At 40.5% G+C, this 16,222-nt stretch overlaps 1 protein-coding gene across 2 annotated transcripts in view; it reads right to left on the bottom strand.

Annotated features, from left to right (window-relative positions):
- The window catches only part of RDX (radixin), a 100,213-nt gene that overhangs the window by 56,826 nt on the left and 27,165 nt on the right, over nt 1–16,222 (bottom strand). For both annotated transcript variants that reach the window (XM_050928005.1, XM_050928012.1), the window contains exon 3: nt 3,766–3,849. In XM_050928005.1, coding sequence (XP_050783962.1) covers nt 3,766–3,849 — 84 coding nt within the window. The remainder of the gene's footprint in view (nt 1–3,765; nt 3,850–16,222) is intronic.

The following is a 16,222-nucleotide window of genomic DNA, read 5'->3' as shown; positions in this document are numbered from 1 at the left end:
CCCAGCTAGTGTAATCTCTCAGTTGGTTATCAGATACGGTTAATAACAAGCATTATGCATAATACAGACTTATTAACATCAGGCAACAGAAGATGCAAGTCGAGAACTCATGCTGTCCTGATTTCCAGGTATTTGTACTCACTTCTACCCCAGGGGTTGCTGTCCTGCTCCAGGAAGTCAGGGGCTCCTGCCATATGTGGTGCCCCCAATGGGCTGGATGGATTGTTGGGGCTAGGCTATGGACGCTGCAAGGGGTAGCCCAGCCTGGCACTCTACACCTTGAGAGACTGGCTCCTACCCTAGATGATGGCTTCACAAGAGTTATAGGTAGCTGGGTCCATGTACTGAGTCTGGGGAAACCTGACCCAGTTCTCACCCATTCCACACCACCAGGACAGCTGCTCTGGCAGCAGCCAGGTTGAGTCTCTGTTCCCAGGGGTTCCAAGTGCAGTGCATTCTGTCACTGCGGTGGAGGCCTAGTCTGAGTATGTTCAAGGTTTTATCCATCTGAATCTGAATTCAGATGTCGCTAAGGGCACAAACAAGAGGGACGGACAGCTCAGTGGTTTGAGGACTGGCCTGCTAAATCCAGGGTTGTGAGTTCAATCCTTGAGGGGGCCATTTAGGGAACTGGGGTAAAAATCTGTCTGGGGATTGGTCCTGCTTTGAGCCGGGGGTTGGACTAGATGACCTCCTAGGTCCCCTACAACCCTGATAGTCTATGGATTCTATGAAGGCTCTGTCATTCCTGTCTATTCTGGGACACTATTTGCATGCCTCTATTTTGTTAAGTACCATGAGTTTTCCCTCACTGACTAGTATTCAGCTGAGGGATTATTTCAGTCAGCCCTTTGATGTGTTCTTCCAGCTGCCCAAAGCTTTATACATTTTGTTAAAATGAAGCAGTAACATCGCATGCCATAGCAAAGAAATGGTGATTTTCATCAGCTAGTAACTCAGCCAAATCGCAATGAAATTTCATGGGATGAAGCCAGAGGCACCTCCCTGGCCCCATAGCTTTCCCTTGCCGAAGAACAAAGTCCTGCTGCAAAAACTGGATGCTAGACCTTCTCAAAAAGTAGAAAATGTCACAAGAATCTTTTAATAATGGGAAGCATTTAGCAATTTAAGGCCTGGTCTACCCTGGGGGGATCGATCTAAGTTATGCAACTTCAGCTACATGAATAACGTAGCTGAAGTCAACGTACTTAGATCTACTTAGCGTGGTGTCTTCACTGCAGTAAGTTGACGGCTGACACTCTCCTATTGACTCCACCTGCGCCTCTTGCCCTGGTGGAGTACCCAAGTGAACGGAAGAGCGCTTGGTGGTCGGTTTATCACGTCTAGACTAGATACAATAAATCGACCCTCTCTGGATTGATCGTTGCCCGATGATCCAGGGGTAATGTAGATAAGCCCTAAAAACAGAGATTGATGCCAGATCCCCTATAACATAGGGCTTTTATAATTATTACTGTGGTTTCAGCTAATTTTTATTTCAGGTTGTAGGGACGTATTTTGACTTTTATAATGCATGTTTAAAAAGTGTTTTAAAAAAGCTACTCAGAGCTATGGATTGATACTTCAACAAATCAATAAACAAAGTTTCAGAACAAGAATTCTCTATTAGGCAACCAAATAAATAGATTTCATTGGGTCTTCCCTGCTAAACCTTGTAGAGGACTTCTGAGATATTTGGCAAGGAGGATAAGGCTATAACTTGATGAGATGGGGTGAGTAAAACCCTAATTTTTTCCTGAATTGGGACTACATTATTCTGTCCAGGTGCTTCAGAAGCAAATTCTGAGAACTTGACAAAAATCAGTTTGTGGATAACAAATACACTTCATGATGTTCTTTGTCTTCTATGAAAGAAGTAGGGAAAAGGCAGGTTAGTTAAGGCCCACAATATTAGCCTTTCACCTCCACTCTGGCCTCCAAATGGATGAGAAGACAGAAAAACTTTGTGATGATGGAGAGATGCCTGCTAAAACAGAATATCCAAGTGGCCTCCACCATCATGTTGGTGGGATAAGGGAGGACTTCATTGAGCTTCATGACAGCAGAAAAGAAGGAGAAAGCCATAGATGCTGAGTTCTTAGACTTCCCATTTACCAGCAGATAGGGAGAGCGAAGGGAAATGCCCTGGTCTGGAAACAAAGAGCAGCTTGGAGAAAGGATCATACTAAAGTGTGAAACAAAGCCTTTCACATTAAATCTTCCCATCACTGACTAAGAAAGGGGTTTGCTGACATCCAAACATCCTTGGGATCATGGGACAAGAGAGATAATGCTGTGACAAGGTAACTTGCTTTGAGCAATAACTACAAAGGACAGAAGTTTACTGCAATGTACACCACATAGAGCTAAACATGTAGACTAATCAAGCTAGTTTAGAACACGTCACTTCACTTTGTTGGCAATAATAACCACAGAGAAATATTACCTTTTCTCTGAAAACTTCATATTTGTTTCACACCGCAATTCAGCGACTGATTTGGGTCTATGAAGCCATGTGTGGGTTTAGGATATGTCTGAATGATTTCTCCCCTCATGTACAGGCATGGCACATGAACCAAGGGACTCAAGCTAATAATTTCTCAATTTAAACATCTACAGGCTAATCGTAAGAACTGCTGAGGCCGCCTGAAAGCCATACAAGGAACTGAGGCAACTCGATGGAGAGAATCTAGTAGGTGTTGAGAGAATTTGCATCTATATCTTTTATCCCTTGTTCAGAGAAGCTACAGAATGGGTGAAACTGATCATCTGAGCACAAGACTTTATGCAGCAGCAGATCACCTCCACCCAATACCGCATGTCAAGAGGAGCAGAGGTTGGCAGAAGAAAAGTCGCAGCTGCCTTCACATATCAGAAGATGGCACAATTTTTACTTGTTGAGTTCTTGTTCGCAACTCACTCATACATCTTGGGGAGAAGGCCAGATGGCTGCCCTGTCCCCAAAACTTTTCTGCCTTGCAACACTTGTGAACTATTTTTAGATTTAAATCACTTTTTAATTCCATTTTTCTTTCCTCTAGAAGTCTTGTTTCCCTGATTCTCTATTTGTGAACTGGAAGAAAGAGAGCATGAAGGCGGAAATATGACTCCACAAATTCCAGTACAAGTAGGCAAAAACAAATTAAAAAAAAGAATAGATTAGGAGGGAAAAGAAGGTGCTTGCTTATACACCTACCATAAATAACAGTCTTTAACCTACTTGCTGCTTCGTGGATGAAGACATATCATTTTTTTAGCTGACTTGGTTGTCGGAGGAGGGTAAAGAAAAGAAAGCATGCAATCACTTATTTAAAAGTGGCTAATGAGATTCCATTCCTCAAGAATCGTGTCATACTGCTGCTTCCTTACTTGGACAGAAATGAAGGTAGTCTATAGTTTCTTTTTCAATGTTACATTTTCTGTCTTAGATTTATTATTAAAAGGTATTTAAAGTTATATAAACATACAATGAATACACTTAGTAATTCCTGTGTGGAGTATATGATTGAGAATATCTATAAAATATAGTATTAATTTCAAGATGGTTTGACAACTGAAGCCTGACTGCTTATCCATTTATGGAATGTTGTCCTTGTGCTTAACGCTTTGCTTCTGAATTGAGGAGACGTGGCTCAAGTTGATAATTAGTATGGCTTAGATCAGTGTAAGATATTAATTGGAAAGCATGAACAGAAATCTATAACACTATAATGTTTTGTAAGACTAGCATTGTATCCATGATTATTACATATAATAAAGGGTTACCTGGTCAAAGAGCTGTTTGCCAGTTGTATTGGGTTGGATGGCAAACTCCAACTCTGCATCCATTGTGGTAACTCTTACGTTTATCTATGGAGAGAAAAAAATGAAATTCTTAGACAGTATGTGTTGTACAATGCTTTCATACAACTAATGGCAAGTTTATAAGAAAAAATGTTAGTATATTGCAGTTATTTACCATATAGCAAATATCACTTTGATCTTACTTATATACAAGACATAGGAAATATACAAATGGCCAAAGGTGAATCTATAGTATAAAAAGACATTTACATTCATTCAGTGTTAAATATTGCACTAAATATAGTTTAAGTCAGAATTTGAAAATCAAAAGGGTATAACAAAGTTTAAAAAATTATTATGCAATTGCACAGCTAAACTAACCAAAAATAGAATAGGGAGCCAGTCAGCTACTGGACACCATTTCAGTTTGTTCGGGATGTTAGCAGTCAAATGCTAGCACCATTTGATGGATGTTTGGGGATACATTAGGCGAGTTGGCTGTCTGTATTCAATTCCTCTTGTACTGATGCACCTGCAGTTGGGACCTTTGATGAGAGTAGCCAAGGACTGAATGGGTACAGAGACAGAACTGCCTTCTCACTCCAAGAACTGGTCCTGCTCCAAGAATTAGACAGCAGTGTGCAGAAGCTGGCACCACCACTATTCATGTTATACTTGTCTGGAGAATAAAGAGACCATCACCACTCTCATTTATTTATCTGATATTTTCTAGAAGCACTTACATGCACTATGAAAAGGAAATGAAAAAAAATCCTATGTTTCTTCTAGTATCATTAAAAACTGTATCTAAAAAGGAGTAGCAGTTCTGAATTACAGTTGTTAAATGATGTAACTTGTGAGAAACAAGACTAAGTATGGGTTTGGAAAAATAGTGCATTTTAAAAGAAATAAAATTAAAACCTGAAAAAGTTTAAACAGTTTGAGAGATCAACTATATTTTGCTATAAATAGCAGACGAAGCAGAATTATTTTTGCAAAACTTCGTATTTCTGATTTTGTGTTTTACCATACTTAAAGGCATAAATGTTTCCCTCTCCCTCACAAAACTTACAATTTTTTTTGATGAGCTCCTGGAATATAAATACTACTACCACACCACTAATTCCTATATAAACCCACTTCCATGACACATTACTCTAGTTTTGCCACTAGATGGAGTACTTTAAGAAGGAAATAAGTCAAGTCTCAGTAACCTAATATATACACCTGTATTCCCAATACAACGCTGTCCTTGGGAGCCAAAAAATCTTACCGTGTTATAGGTGAAACCGAGTTATATTGAACTTGCTTTGATCAGGGCCGGCACTTCCATTTAGGCAACGTAGGTGGTCGCCTAGGGCACCAGGATTTGGGAGGACGGCAGGCTGCTCCGGTGGACCTCCCGCAGGCGTGCCTGCGGAGGGTCCGCCGATCGTGCGGCTCCGGTGGACCTCCCGCAGGCATTCCTGCGGCGGGTCCGCCGGAGCTGCGGGACCAGCGGACCATCCGCAGGCACGCCTGCGGCAGGTCCACCAGAGCCGCGGGACTAGAAATGGCTAGAGCTGGCCCTGAGCCTAGGGCGACAAAAACCCTGGCGCCGCTCCTGGCTTTGATCCATTGCAGCACACAGCCCCACCCCCCCGGAGCGACGCTTTACTGCGTTACATCCGAATTCATGTTATATCAGGTCATAGGTATATATCATTGTTTAATATCTGTACTTCAGTAGTGCCCACAAGCCCCAACCAGGACAGGGATTCCATTGTGCTAGGTGCTGTTCAAAATCATACTAAGACATGTTCCCTACCCTGAGTAAAATTTAAGACAATATATGAACGGTGAGGAAAGAGGAACAAAGAGCAGATAAAACTATGCGTTAGCTGTCCCTCTTTGCCCTCTATCTCACTAGACACCATCATTAATTGGCTACATTTCTTACACATACTAAAGTATAGTTGGGTCTACAGGAAGAATTTGAAGGAGATAGTCTTATGGAGTTCAGGAGTGTAGTTCTATGCATAAAGTATAGTATGGAAGAACATGCCTATACATTTGTTTTACAAACACTAACAGATGGGCAGCAGTCAAGGCATTGTTGGTAGACTGAAAAAGTCAAGGATGTGGGCGAAATGCAGCAAGAAAAAGCTGGACAAGTAGTAAGGTGTAGGAATTGTGAAGAGACATGAAGCTGAAGACAAGTAGTTTGAGCTTGATTAAGGGAAAGTGCGGGAACCAATAAAGGATTCCAAAGGGGCTGACATGGTTACAGTGATGAACAAGGCAAAGTTATCTTAGTAGCTGTGTTTTGATTTATTTGGAGGGGAGATGTGGGTGTCATGAAGGAGGTTACCATAATCAGGAGAGCAAATAATGCCCTGGATGAGAGTTTTGTTTGTCTGCATAGAAAAGAAAGAAGAAGTGGACAAATCTTAAATGATATGCAGGAAGAAAATCTGTACTCCACCTGGATGTGTGAGGCAAGAGAGAGGGAGGAAGTACAGGTGACTTATAGGCTTTGGTGAAAAGGAAGATGGTGCTTTTTGTCAATAGTGACAGATTAGAGGGAGTGAAGATGATTTTGGAGAAAAAAAAAAAGAGTTTTTATTGTAAACTTGAAACCAGTGGAGTGGCTTTTTGATTGGGTTAACAAAAAAACACACCAAACCAAACCATCAGCAGGACACATTCATCAATTTTAAGTTAAAATTTAAACCTTTCCGAAACTGCTTTATTTTTCAAATTAAATACTAAGAAATCGACCTAGCAATTTAAGTTAATCAACCTTTTATCAGTTGGACTCAGAAGGCAAAAGGAATAAAGCTGGATCAGATTTTAGCAAACAAATACACTTTGACATTTAATATAAAATACCACTATTATTACCAAACAAAAAGTGCCACAAAAACATCATAATAGTATAACCTACTGCATTTTAAGTGATTAGTTTTCTAAAATGATTCTAGAAGTTCTCTGAAGTAATAGCATTGATCTGTATACAGAAATCCTCTGTTGTGACAACCACCTGACAAACCAAGAAGTCATTTGTTCACAGAGTGCATTATCTGCAAGATATAAACAATCAAAGGGACATTAAAATAAGTGGAAAATATAAAAACTGAACATCTAACTTGAATCTTCTGTTTGTACAAGAACAAGTTTTTTAATTCAGATAAAGTTTCTGACTGATAGAGGTCCAGATACGGGAGATGGGTTGAAACAGTATCTGACAAGTACAACTGGGAGAGATTTACAAAACACACACATTAGCAGTTCCAGGTCAATTAGGGTACGTCTACACTGCAATCAGACACCTGCAGCTGGCCCTGTGGCAGCTGAGTTGGGCTCACGGGCAGGGGCGGCTCCAGCCCCAGCACGCCAAGCACGTGCTTAGAGCAGCATGCCACGGGGGGCGCTCTGCCGGTCGCCAGGAGGGCGGCAGAAAGCCAGCCTTTGGCAGCATGCCTGTGGAGGGTCCGCTGGTCCCGCGGCTCCACAGGCACACCTGCGGGAGGTCCACCAGAGCCGCAGGACCAGCAACCGACAGAGCGACCCCTGCGGCATGCCGCCATGCTTGGGGCAGCGAAATGTCTAGAATCGCCCCTGCTCACGGGACTCGGGCTAAGGAGCTGTTTAACTGCGGTACAGACATTTGGGCTTGGGCTGGTAACCCAGCTCTAGAATCCTGCAAGATGGGAGGGTCCCAGAACTCAGACTGCAGCCTGAGCCTGAACATCTACATCACAATTCAACATCATCTTAGCCCGAGCCCCATGAACGCAAGTCAGCTAGAATGGGCCAGCCACAGGTGTCTAACTGCAGTGTAGACATACGTTTAGACACATTACACTAGCCCATGGGCAGGCAACCTATGGCACACATGCCGAAGGCGCCATGCGAGCTGATTTTCAGTGGCACTCATACTGCCCGGATCCTAGCCACCAGTCGGGGGGGCCTCTGCATTTTAATTTAATTTTAAATGAAGCTGCTTAAACACTTTTAAAACCTTATTTACTTTACATACAACAATAGTGTAGTTATACGTTATAGACTTATAGAAAGAGACCTTCTAAAAACATTAAAATGAATTACCGGCATGCAAAACCTTAAATTAGAGTGAATAAATGACTAGGCACAGCACTTCTGAAAGGATGCCGACCCCTGCGCTAACCTTTGTTATAGCAACAGTCAAAGAAAAAAACAGTCAGCCAACTACACAGAACATTTATGTGTTTGCCTCTGTTAACAGGACATTCATGTTGAGTGGGAAGATATGTTCTCTTTCTTAAAATAAATTGTTTTTTTATAAAAGGAAAGGACTAAGAAAACGAGTTCATTGTTAAAATGTTTTCTATTTTAAGCCTGCTGGCAGCTGGGTAGTTTTGGATGCATTCCAAATAATTGTATTGCTTAAAAAAAAATTAACACAGCTTTTAAAAGGTGTATACCGGGGTCGGCAACCTTTCAGAAGTGGTGTGCCAAGTCTTCATTTATTCACTCTAACTTAAGGTTTTGCATGCCAGTAATACATTTTAATGTTTTCAGACGGTCTCTTTCTATAAGTCTACAATATATAACTAAACTATTGTTGTATATAAAGTAAATAAGGTTTTTAAAATGTTTAAGAAACTTCATTTAAAATTAAATTAAAATGCAGAGCCCCCTGGACAGGTGGCCAGGACCCAGGCAGTGTGAGTGCCACTGAAAATTAGCTCGTGCCCCACCTTTGGTACATGTGCCATAGGTTGCCTACCCCTGATGTATACCTACATAACGTAATTCTTTAGGCTTTAGAATCATAGAATTGTAGGACTAGAAGGGACATCGAGAGGTCATCTAGTCCAGTCCCCTGCACTCATGGCAGAACTAAGTATTATCTAGACCATCCCTGACAGGTGTTTGTCTAACCTGCTATTAAAAATATCCAATGATAGAGATTCCACAACCTCCCTAGGCAATTCATTTCAGTGCTTAATTACCCTGACAGTTAGGAAGCTTTTCTTAATGTCCAACCTAAACCATGCTTGCTGCAATTTAAGCCCATTGCTTATTATCCTATCCTCCGAGGTTAAGAACAACAAGTTTTCTCCCTCCTCCCTGTAACAACTTTTTAAGTACTTGAAAACTATTATGTTCCCCCTCAGTCTTCTCTTCTCCAGAAGAACAAACCCAATTTTTTCAATCTTCCCTCATAGGTCTTGTTTTCTAGACCTTTAATTATTTTTGATGCTCTTCTCTGGACTTTCTCCAATTTCTCCACATCTTTCTTGAAATGTGGCACCCAGAACTGGACACCATACTCCAGTTGAGGCCTAATTAGCACAGAGTAGAGCGTGTCGTGCTTACAATACCCCTGCTAATACATCCCAGAATTATGTTGCTTTTTGTAACAGTGTTACAATGTTGATTCACATTTTGCTTGTGATCTACTATGGCCCCCAGATCCCTTTCTGCAGTACTCCTTCCTAGGCAGTCATTTCCTATTTTGTATGCATGTCCTTCCTTTGCATTTGTCCTTATTGAATTTATCCTATTTACTTCAGACCATTTCTCCAATTTGTCCAGATCATTTTGAATTATAATCCTATCCTTCAAAGCGCCTGCAACCCATCCCATCGTCCACAAACTTTGAAAGTGTACTCTGTATGCCATTATCTAAATCATTGATTGAAGATATTGAACAGAACTGACCCCTGTGGGACTCCACTTGATATGCCCTTCCACCCTGATTGTGAATCACTGATACTACTCCTTGGAAATGGTTTTCCAAACAGTTATGCACCCACCTTATAGTAGCTCCATCTAGGCTGTATTTCTCTAGTTTGCTTATGACAAGTTCATGCGAGACACTATCAAAAGCCTTACTAAAGTCAAGATATGCCACATCTACTGCTTCCCTCCTATCCACAAGGCCTGTCACCCTGTCAAACAAAGCTATTAGGTTGGTTTGACATGATTTGTTCTTGCCAAATCCATGCTGACTGTTACTTATCACCTTATCTTCTAGGTGTTTGCAAATTCATTGATTATTTGCTCCATTATCTTTCTGGGTACTGAAGTTAAGGTGACTGGGTCTGTAATTCTCTGGATTTTTCACACCCCTGAGAGATATTATACTGATGTAAATTCCTCGTGTAGACTAGTCCTAAGAGAAAAAAGGGGGTATTTACCAATTCTGGGACTTGGAGGCTAAAGTGGAGAGGGAGCCACTGGAGGAAATTAAGTTAAAAAATAAATAAATCAGGCTCTGACAAGGAGAGGTCCCTCAGCAGTGTATCTTCTTTCTTACTCAGCACCTACCAGTTTTCTTTTTTATTTCTAAAGAATGCTTTTTCTCAATATATTGCAACAATGAATGGACAAATAGATTTAGAACACCAGATAAATGTTAAATAATAATTACCCATCAACAATGAAACTTCTATGCACACTGAAGTATAAAAATCTTGCATATAGCTTAAAATAGCAATACAATTATTTGTAAGTTAGGTCATGGTTCTTTTGTCACTTATTTAGCCTTTAACATAACCTAATAGGCTTGGCTTACCAATCTGCCCTAAACTGCAGTATCTCACTACTCTGCTCATATAAACTAAGCACAGAATAACATTTTTCCTCTACATACAAATACAGTTATCTAGCATACATAATCAGGACTTACTTGCAAGTACAGTTAGCTTGCAAAAGAAAAAAAATACAGGAAGTGTGGGGGGAAAAAGTAATGGACCTGCTGAAATGCCACTGGGCTCATCTCACCCGTTAATTTTAATATATCTAGAGAAAGCAGTAAACTTAGGGCTTTCTACATGTACAGTGCTGCAGCTGTGCCACTTCAGCACTTAGTGAAGACACTACTGCCTACGCCAAATAGGAGAACTTCTCCTGTTGGTGCAGATACTCCATCTTGCCAAGAGGCGGTAGCTATGTCAACAGGAGGCATATTGCTGTCTACACCGGGGGTTAGGTCAGTATAACTACGTTGCTCAGTGGTGCAGATTTTCCCCTCAGTGACATTGTAAAAACGACATACATCCCATGCGTAGACCAAACCCCACTGTGTACCACACCTAATTTTGAAACATGTTTTTGACAATTTTCTATTTGCCTTCTTTGAAAAAAAACATGAAAAAATGAAATCTTTTGAACAGGTTTACTTTGCATTTATTAGTATCTTCATTTAATAATGTCTTTCTTCATGCACTTGTTTGTTTTGGAAGCCACATACATTAGTGTGAAAACAGGACTGATTAGGTTCAACTGGAAAAGAAGATGGAGAGATTTGGGGGGAGGGAGGAGACACAAGAAATGAGGGCACACAGATAAGGGATAGTATCTGAAATTCCAAACATGCATACTTTAAAATTTATTTTACTGAAGACTCCAAGGACTCAAAGCTTGGCATATAATACTACAAAGCAAAATTAAATACTGAAGATGCAATGATTTCTGGAATCCAATAAATTCACATTCAATATGAAGTCTAGAAGATCCCTACATAGTTTTACTAATATTAAGTTTAACAGCATCACATTTTTTCTTAAGGAAATCTCTGATACCAAAAGTGTAACTAAGATAAGCATATTAAAATTCTTAAAAAAAAACAACAAAAAACCAACCTCCAAAACCTAGTCTTATAATCCCTCACATTGCCAAAAGCCTGGAAGAGTTAAGATAGCTACAACAAAATATAGACTTTGCCCATTTTCTCTGGCAAGGTGGTCTTATAAAGAAACTAGAAACAAAATATTCTCCAAAAATTAGGATAACTTCTCCTAAACACCAGTACTTCATTTTCCCAGGCACTACCACAGGAGACTTTATAGTCTTGCATTCTGATAATTACCTTTTGCTTACCAGAATCAAAACTAGTAATAAGATTTTATTTCATTTTATTTTTAAAATTTGTCACCTAAAATAACTGAACTCGGTGAAGGAGTAGGTAGGGGTGTGTGTGTATATAATCTCCTTGTAGGGAGCAAATGACATTTGGTACAGAAAGCTGACGAGTAAAGGGGCTGATGACAGGGGGTGTGAAGGGGTCTCCTGTAGTTTACAAAAGGGTGACTTGAAAGACCTACTGAAATCAAAAGTAAGGCAAGGAGGATTGGTAAAGATGCCCCAAGCAGTGAAGTGCAAGATTTTATTTTTTTAAATAGGACCTAATTAATTTTTTTATATAGAGAGATTAAAATACAGTATGTCTTTTGTAATTTTATGTATCTAAGCAAATACATTTTTTATTATTTCTACTGATATGTTTATCATCTTCAAACCATGGCATATACTGACATTACACTCACTAACCACCAATATAAAAAAAATCGGACCTCTTAATAATCATAGATTTGTTATAAGAAAACACATAACTTGACTATGAATTTTAACAGCCTAATGGTAATCAAGTTTAAAGAACCTGGTGCTATTAATGAGATACAAATTGGTGCATTTGACTCTTGTGTTTTAGCTGTTATTTGCACATGAACATTGTGCACCAAGAGGAAGGATTTAATAAATTAACCACAATATCACTCAGAAGGCTCAATAACTTGTTTTGGGGGTGGATTTTACAAGTCTTTTGATAAAAAAAATAGTCAAGTATTTAGGAGAAAAACACTTAGTTTCTCTATAAAATCCCAATTTAATATTTAGCATCAGCCAGTTATCTGTAGCAACTATAACTGTATAAACCTAACCAATCATGATTAAGCTAGACATATTACACGTTATAGTTTCTTCCAGTCACTCCATTATTCTAGTTCAAATGCCAACTGCCTATAAACTGTATTGTGCATATTGAATTATACAGTAGTACCCAGAGGCCCTGTAGTCTCTGTACCAACCTAACTAAAGACAACACATAAGTGAATGTAACAAAAACTGACAGAATAAGGTAAGGAAAGCATGACAGAGTAAAGAGCAACAGCAACACTATGGCTATACAAAGTCACCATGTGCACATTTTAAAACCTCAATCAGTCCTCTCTGGGTATGTCCACTCTGTAACGTAAACTCATGCTCAGACTCAAGCCCAAAACCCCTTTCCATCTACGCACAATTCTAACTCAGGCCCAGCCCCTGGACCTCACAGGCATGGAGGGTTTGAGAGCCCAAGTCTCACAGGGGCTCCAGCCCAAACTCTATCATTTTGTTGTACGGATGTAGGGCTGGGTGGGGAGGGGGAGTCGGTACAAATTACTGGGGCCAGGCGGTCTGGAAGGGGGCCCGGCTTCCCTAGCCCTGTTTAGCTGGTCCACCTTTGCTGGGGGCCCCAAACCCACTCTCGGCAACCCTGTACGGATGCAGCTCAAGCCTGTGACACCCAGACTTAACATAAGAACAGCTGGGTCAGACCAAAGGTACATCTTGCCCAGTATCCTGTCTTCTGACAGTGGCCAATGCCAGGTGCCTCAGAGGGAATGAACAGAACAGGTAATCATCAAGTGATCCACTCCCTCTCGGCCATTTCCGGCTTCTAGCAAACAGAGGCTAGAGAAACCATCCCTACCCATCCTGGCTAAGAGCCATTGGTGGACCTATCCTCCATGAACTTATCTAGTTCTTTTTTGAATCCTGTCATAGTCTTGGTTTTCACAACATCCTCTGGCAAGGAGTTCCAAAGGTTGACTGCGCATTGTGTGAAGAAATACTTCTTTTGTTTTAAACCTGCTGCTTATTAATTTCATTTGGTGACCCCCTAGTTCTTGTGTTATGAGAAGGTGTAAATAACACTCACTCTCTTTCTCCACACCAGTCATGATTTTATAGACCTCTATCATATCCCCCCTCAGTTATCTGTTTTCCAAGCTGAAAAGTCCCAGTTTTAGTAATCTCTGCTCATATGGAAGCTGATCCCCTAATCATTTTTGTTGACCTTTTCCGTATCTTTTCAGTTCTAATATATCATTTTTGTGACAGGGCAACGACATCTGCATGTGGTATTCAAGACATGGGTGTACCCTGGATTTATATAAAAGAAATATGATATTTTCTGTCTTATTATTTAGACCTTTCTTAATGATTCCTAACATTGTTAGCTTTTTTGACTGCCGCTGCACACTGAATGGATGTTTTCAGAGAACTATCCACAATGACTCCAAGATCTCTTTCTTGAGTGGTAACAGTTAATTTAGACCCCATCATTTTATATGGACAATTGGGATTATGTTTTCCAATGTGCATTACTATGCATTTATCAACACTGAATTTCAGCTGCCATTTTGTTGGGCAGTCACCCAGTGTTCTGAGATCCTTTTATAACTCTTCGCAGTCTGCGTTGGACTCAACTATCCTGAGTAGTTTTGTATCATCTGCAAATTTTGTCATCTCACTGTTTACTCCTTTTTCCAGATCATTTATGAATATATTGAACAGCACTGGTCCCAGTACAGACCCGTAGGGTACATCACTGTCTCTCCATTCTGAAAACTGACCATTTATTCTACCCTGTGTTTCCTATTTTTAACCAGTTGCTGATCCATGGGAGGACCTTCCTCTTATCCCATGACATCCTACTTTGCTTAAGAGCCTTTGGTGTCCCTGTCAAAGGCTTTCAGAAAAACTAAGTACACTATATCCACTGGATCCCCCTTGTCCATATGCTTGTTGACCCCCTCAGAGAATTCTAGTAGATTGATGAGGCATGATTTCCCTTTACAAAAACCATGTTGACTCTTTCCCAACAAATTATGTTCATTTATGTGTCCGACAATTCTGTTCTTTCCCATAGTTTCAACCAGTTTGCCCTATGCTGAAGTCAGGTTTACTGGCCTATAATTGTCGGCATCACCTGTGGAGCCCCTTTTAAAAATTGATGTCACATTAGCCATCCTCTAGTCATTTGGCAGAGAAGCTGATTTAAATGATAGTTTACAAACCATAGTTGGTAGTTCTGCAATTTAACATTTGAGTTCCTTCAGAACTCTTGGGTGAATACAATCTGGTCTTGGTGACTTATTACTGTTTAATTTATCCATTTGTTTCAAAATCTCCTCTAATGACTCCTCATTCTGAAACAGTTCCTCAGATTTGTCACATATAAAGAAAGGCTCATGTTTGGAAATATCCCTCATATCTTCAGCGATGAAGACCGACGCAAAGAATTCATTTAGTTTCTCTAAATTCATTTATTGGGTCCTGAGAATCCACCAACAATCCCATGGGACAATGTCCTTTGTCCCTTCTATCCCAAGACCGGCCAATCAACTTTCAACCTTTGCATTTTGTTCCGACCACTGAATTGCAGAGTGAACCTTCTACTGTTTGTAATGGCCATTGACACAAAGAACTGCTTTGTCAAGCATGCTGCAAGCTGGCTATGGGAGCACAAGCAGATTTTGATCAGTCTCCGGTGCAAGGCGAGCAAACAGTTTGACTTTAGCAAGAGTTCCAGGAATGACCATGCATAGCAGCTAATAGCGAAGAAACTGGCAGCACTGAGGATTCACTGGACCAGTGCTAGAAACAGATTAAGCAGCTCACAACCACCTACTGGCAAGCCAGGGATAACCACCACACCTCTGGGAACTCATCATCATCCTGACCCTTTCATGAGGGACCAAATGTACTGCACTGAGCCACCAGCATTTCATGACAGTCTGATCAGCTGGGATGATGACCTTCTCACCCTTTAATACAGTATAGAACTAGAGAGAAGTCAGCAAATGCCGGATGAGGATGGTGAAGTGACTCTTGTATTCAAAATCAGTTCCTGAGGAGAATTCCACTAGAGCAGCTGCATCACATTCTGGGTCTCTACTCAGGAGTTTTTTGATGCTCCATGGAGGCAACAAGGTAAGTTTGTTACTCCATGGTTTTTGTTAATAATACTGGGGTGAGAGGGATTTCTGGTTTTTTACCCATTCCAAAATGTATTTCAAGCCACAGGCAACAGTGTGTATCCACTAAAGGCATATTGCATGCCAGTGCTCTAGTGTAAATCCCCCTTCTCATCACTACCACCACATGGAATTCAAAATGAAGCACAAACAGGGAAACAAGCATTTAAAAATAATTTTTTACTAGAAACATGCACATTCTTACAGACATTAGTCAGGTAATTCAAAATAAGAACACTTGCCTTCCCTTTTAGTATGCCATACCCTACAAATTGGGCACACCATAATGTATCCAAATGCAAGCGACAAAGTTGGTTAAAGGGATGAAATGCAAGCCATATGAGCAAAGGCTGAAGGAACTGGCTTTAGTTTGGGAGAGGAGATTAAGAGGGAGTGTGGAGATATGACAGCGGTCTTCAGATACTTGAAAAGGTGCCATAAAAAAAGATGGAGAACAGTCATTTTCTTTTGCCTCAGAGTGCAGGACAAGAGGCAATGGGTTCAAACTACAGCATAGCAGATTTAGATTAAATCTCAGGAAAAAAAAACTTCCTAACTGTAAGAACAGTAAGATAAAAGAACAGACTGCCTCAGAAGGTTGTGGAAGC

Source organism: Gopherus flavomarginatus, chromosome 1 (genome assembly GCF_025201925.1).
Source record: "Gopherus flavomarginatus isolate rGopFla2 chromosome 1, rGopFla2.mat.asm, whole genome shotgun sequence".
NCBI lineage: Eukaryota > Metazoa > Chordata > Testudines > Testudinidae > Gopherus > Gopherus flavomarginatus.
The sequence above is the reverse complement of the archived record's forward strand: the minus strand, read 5'-3'. Positions and strand labels throughout refer to the sequence as shown.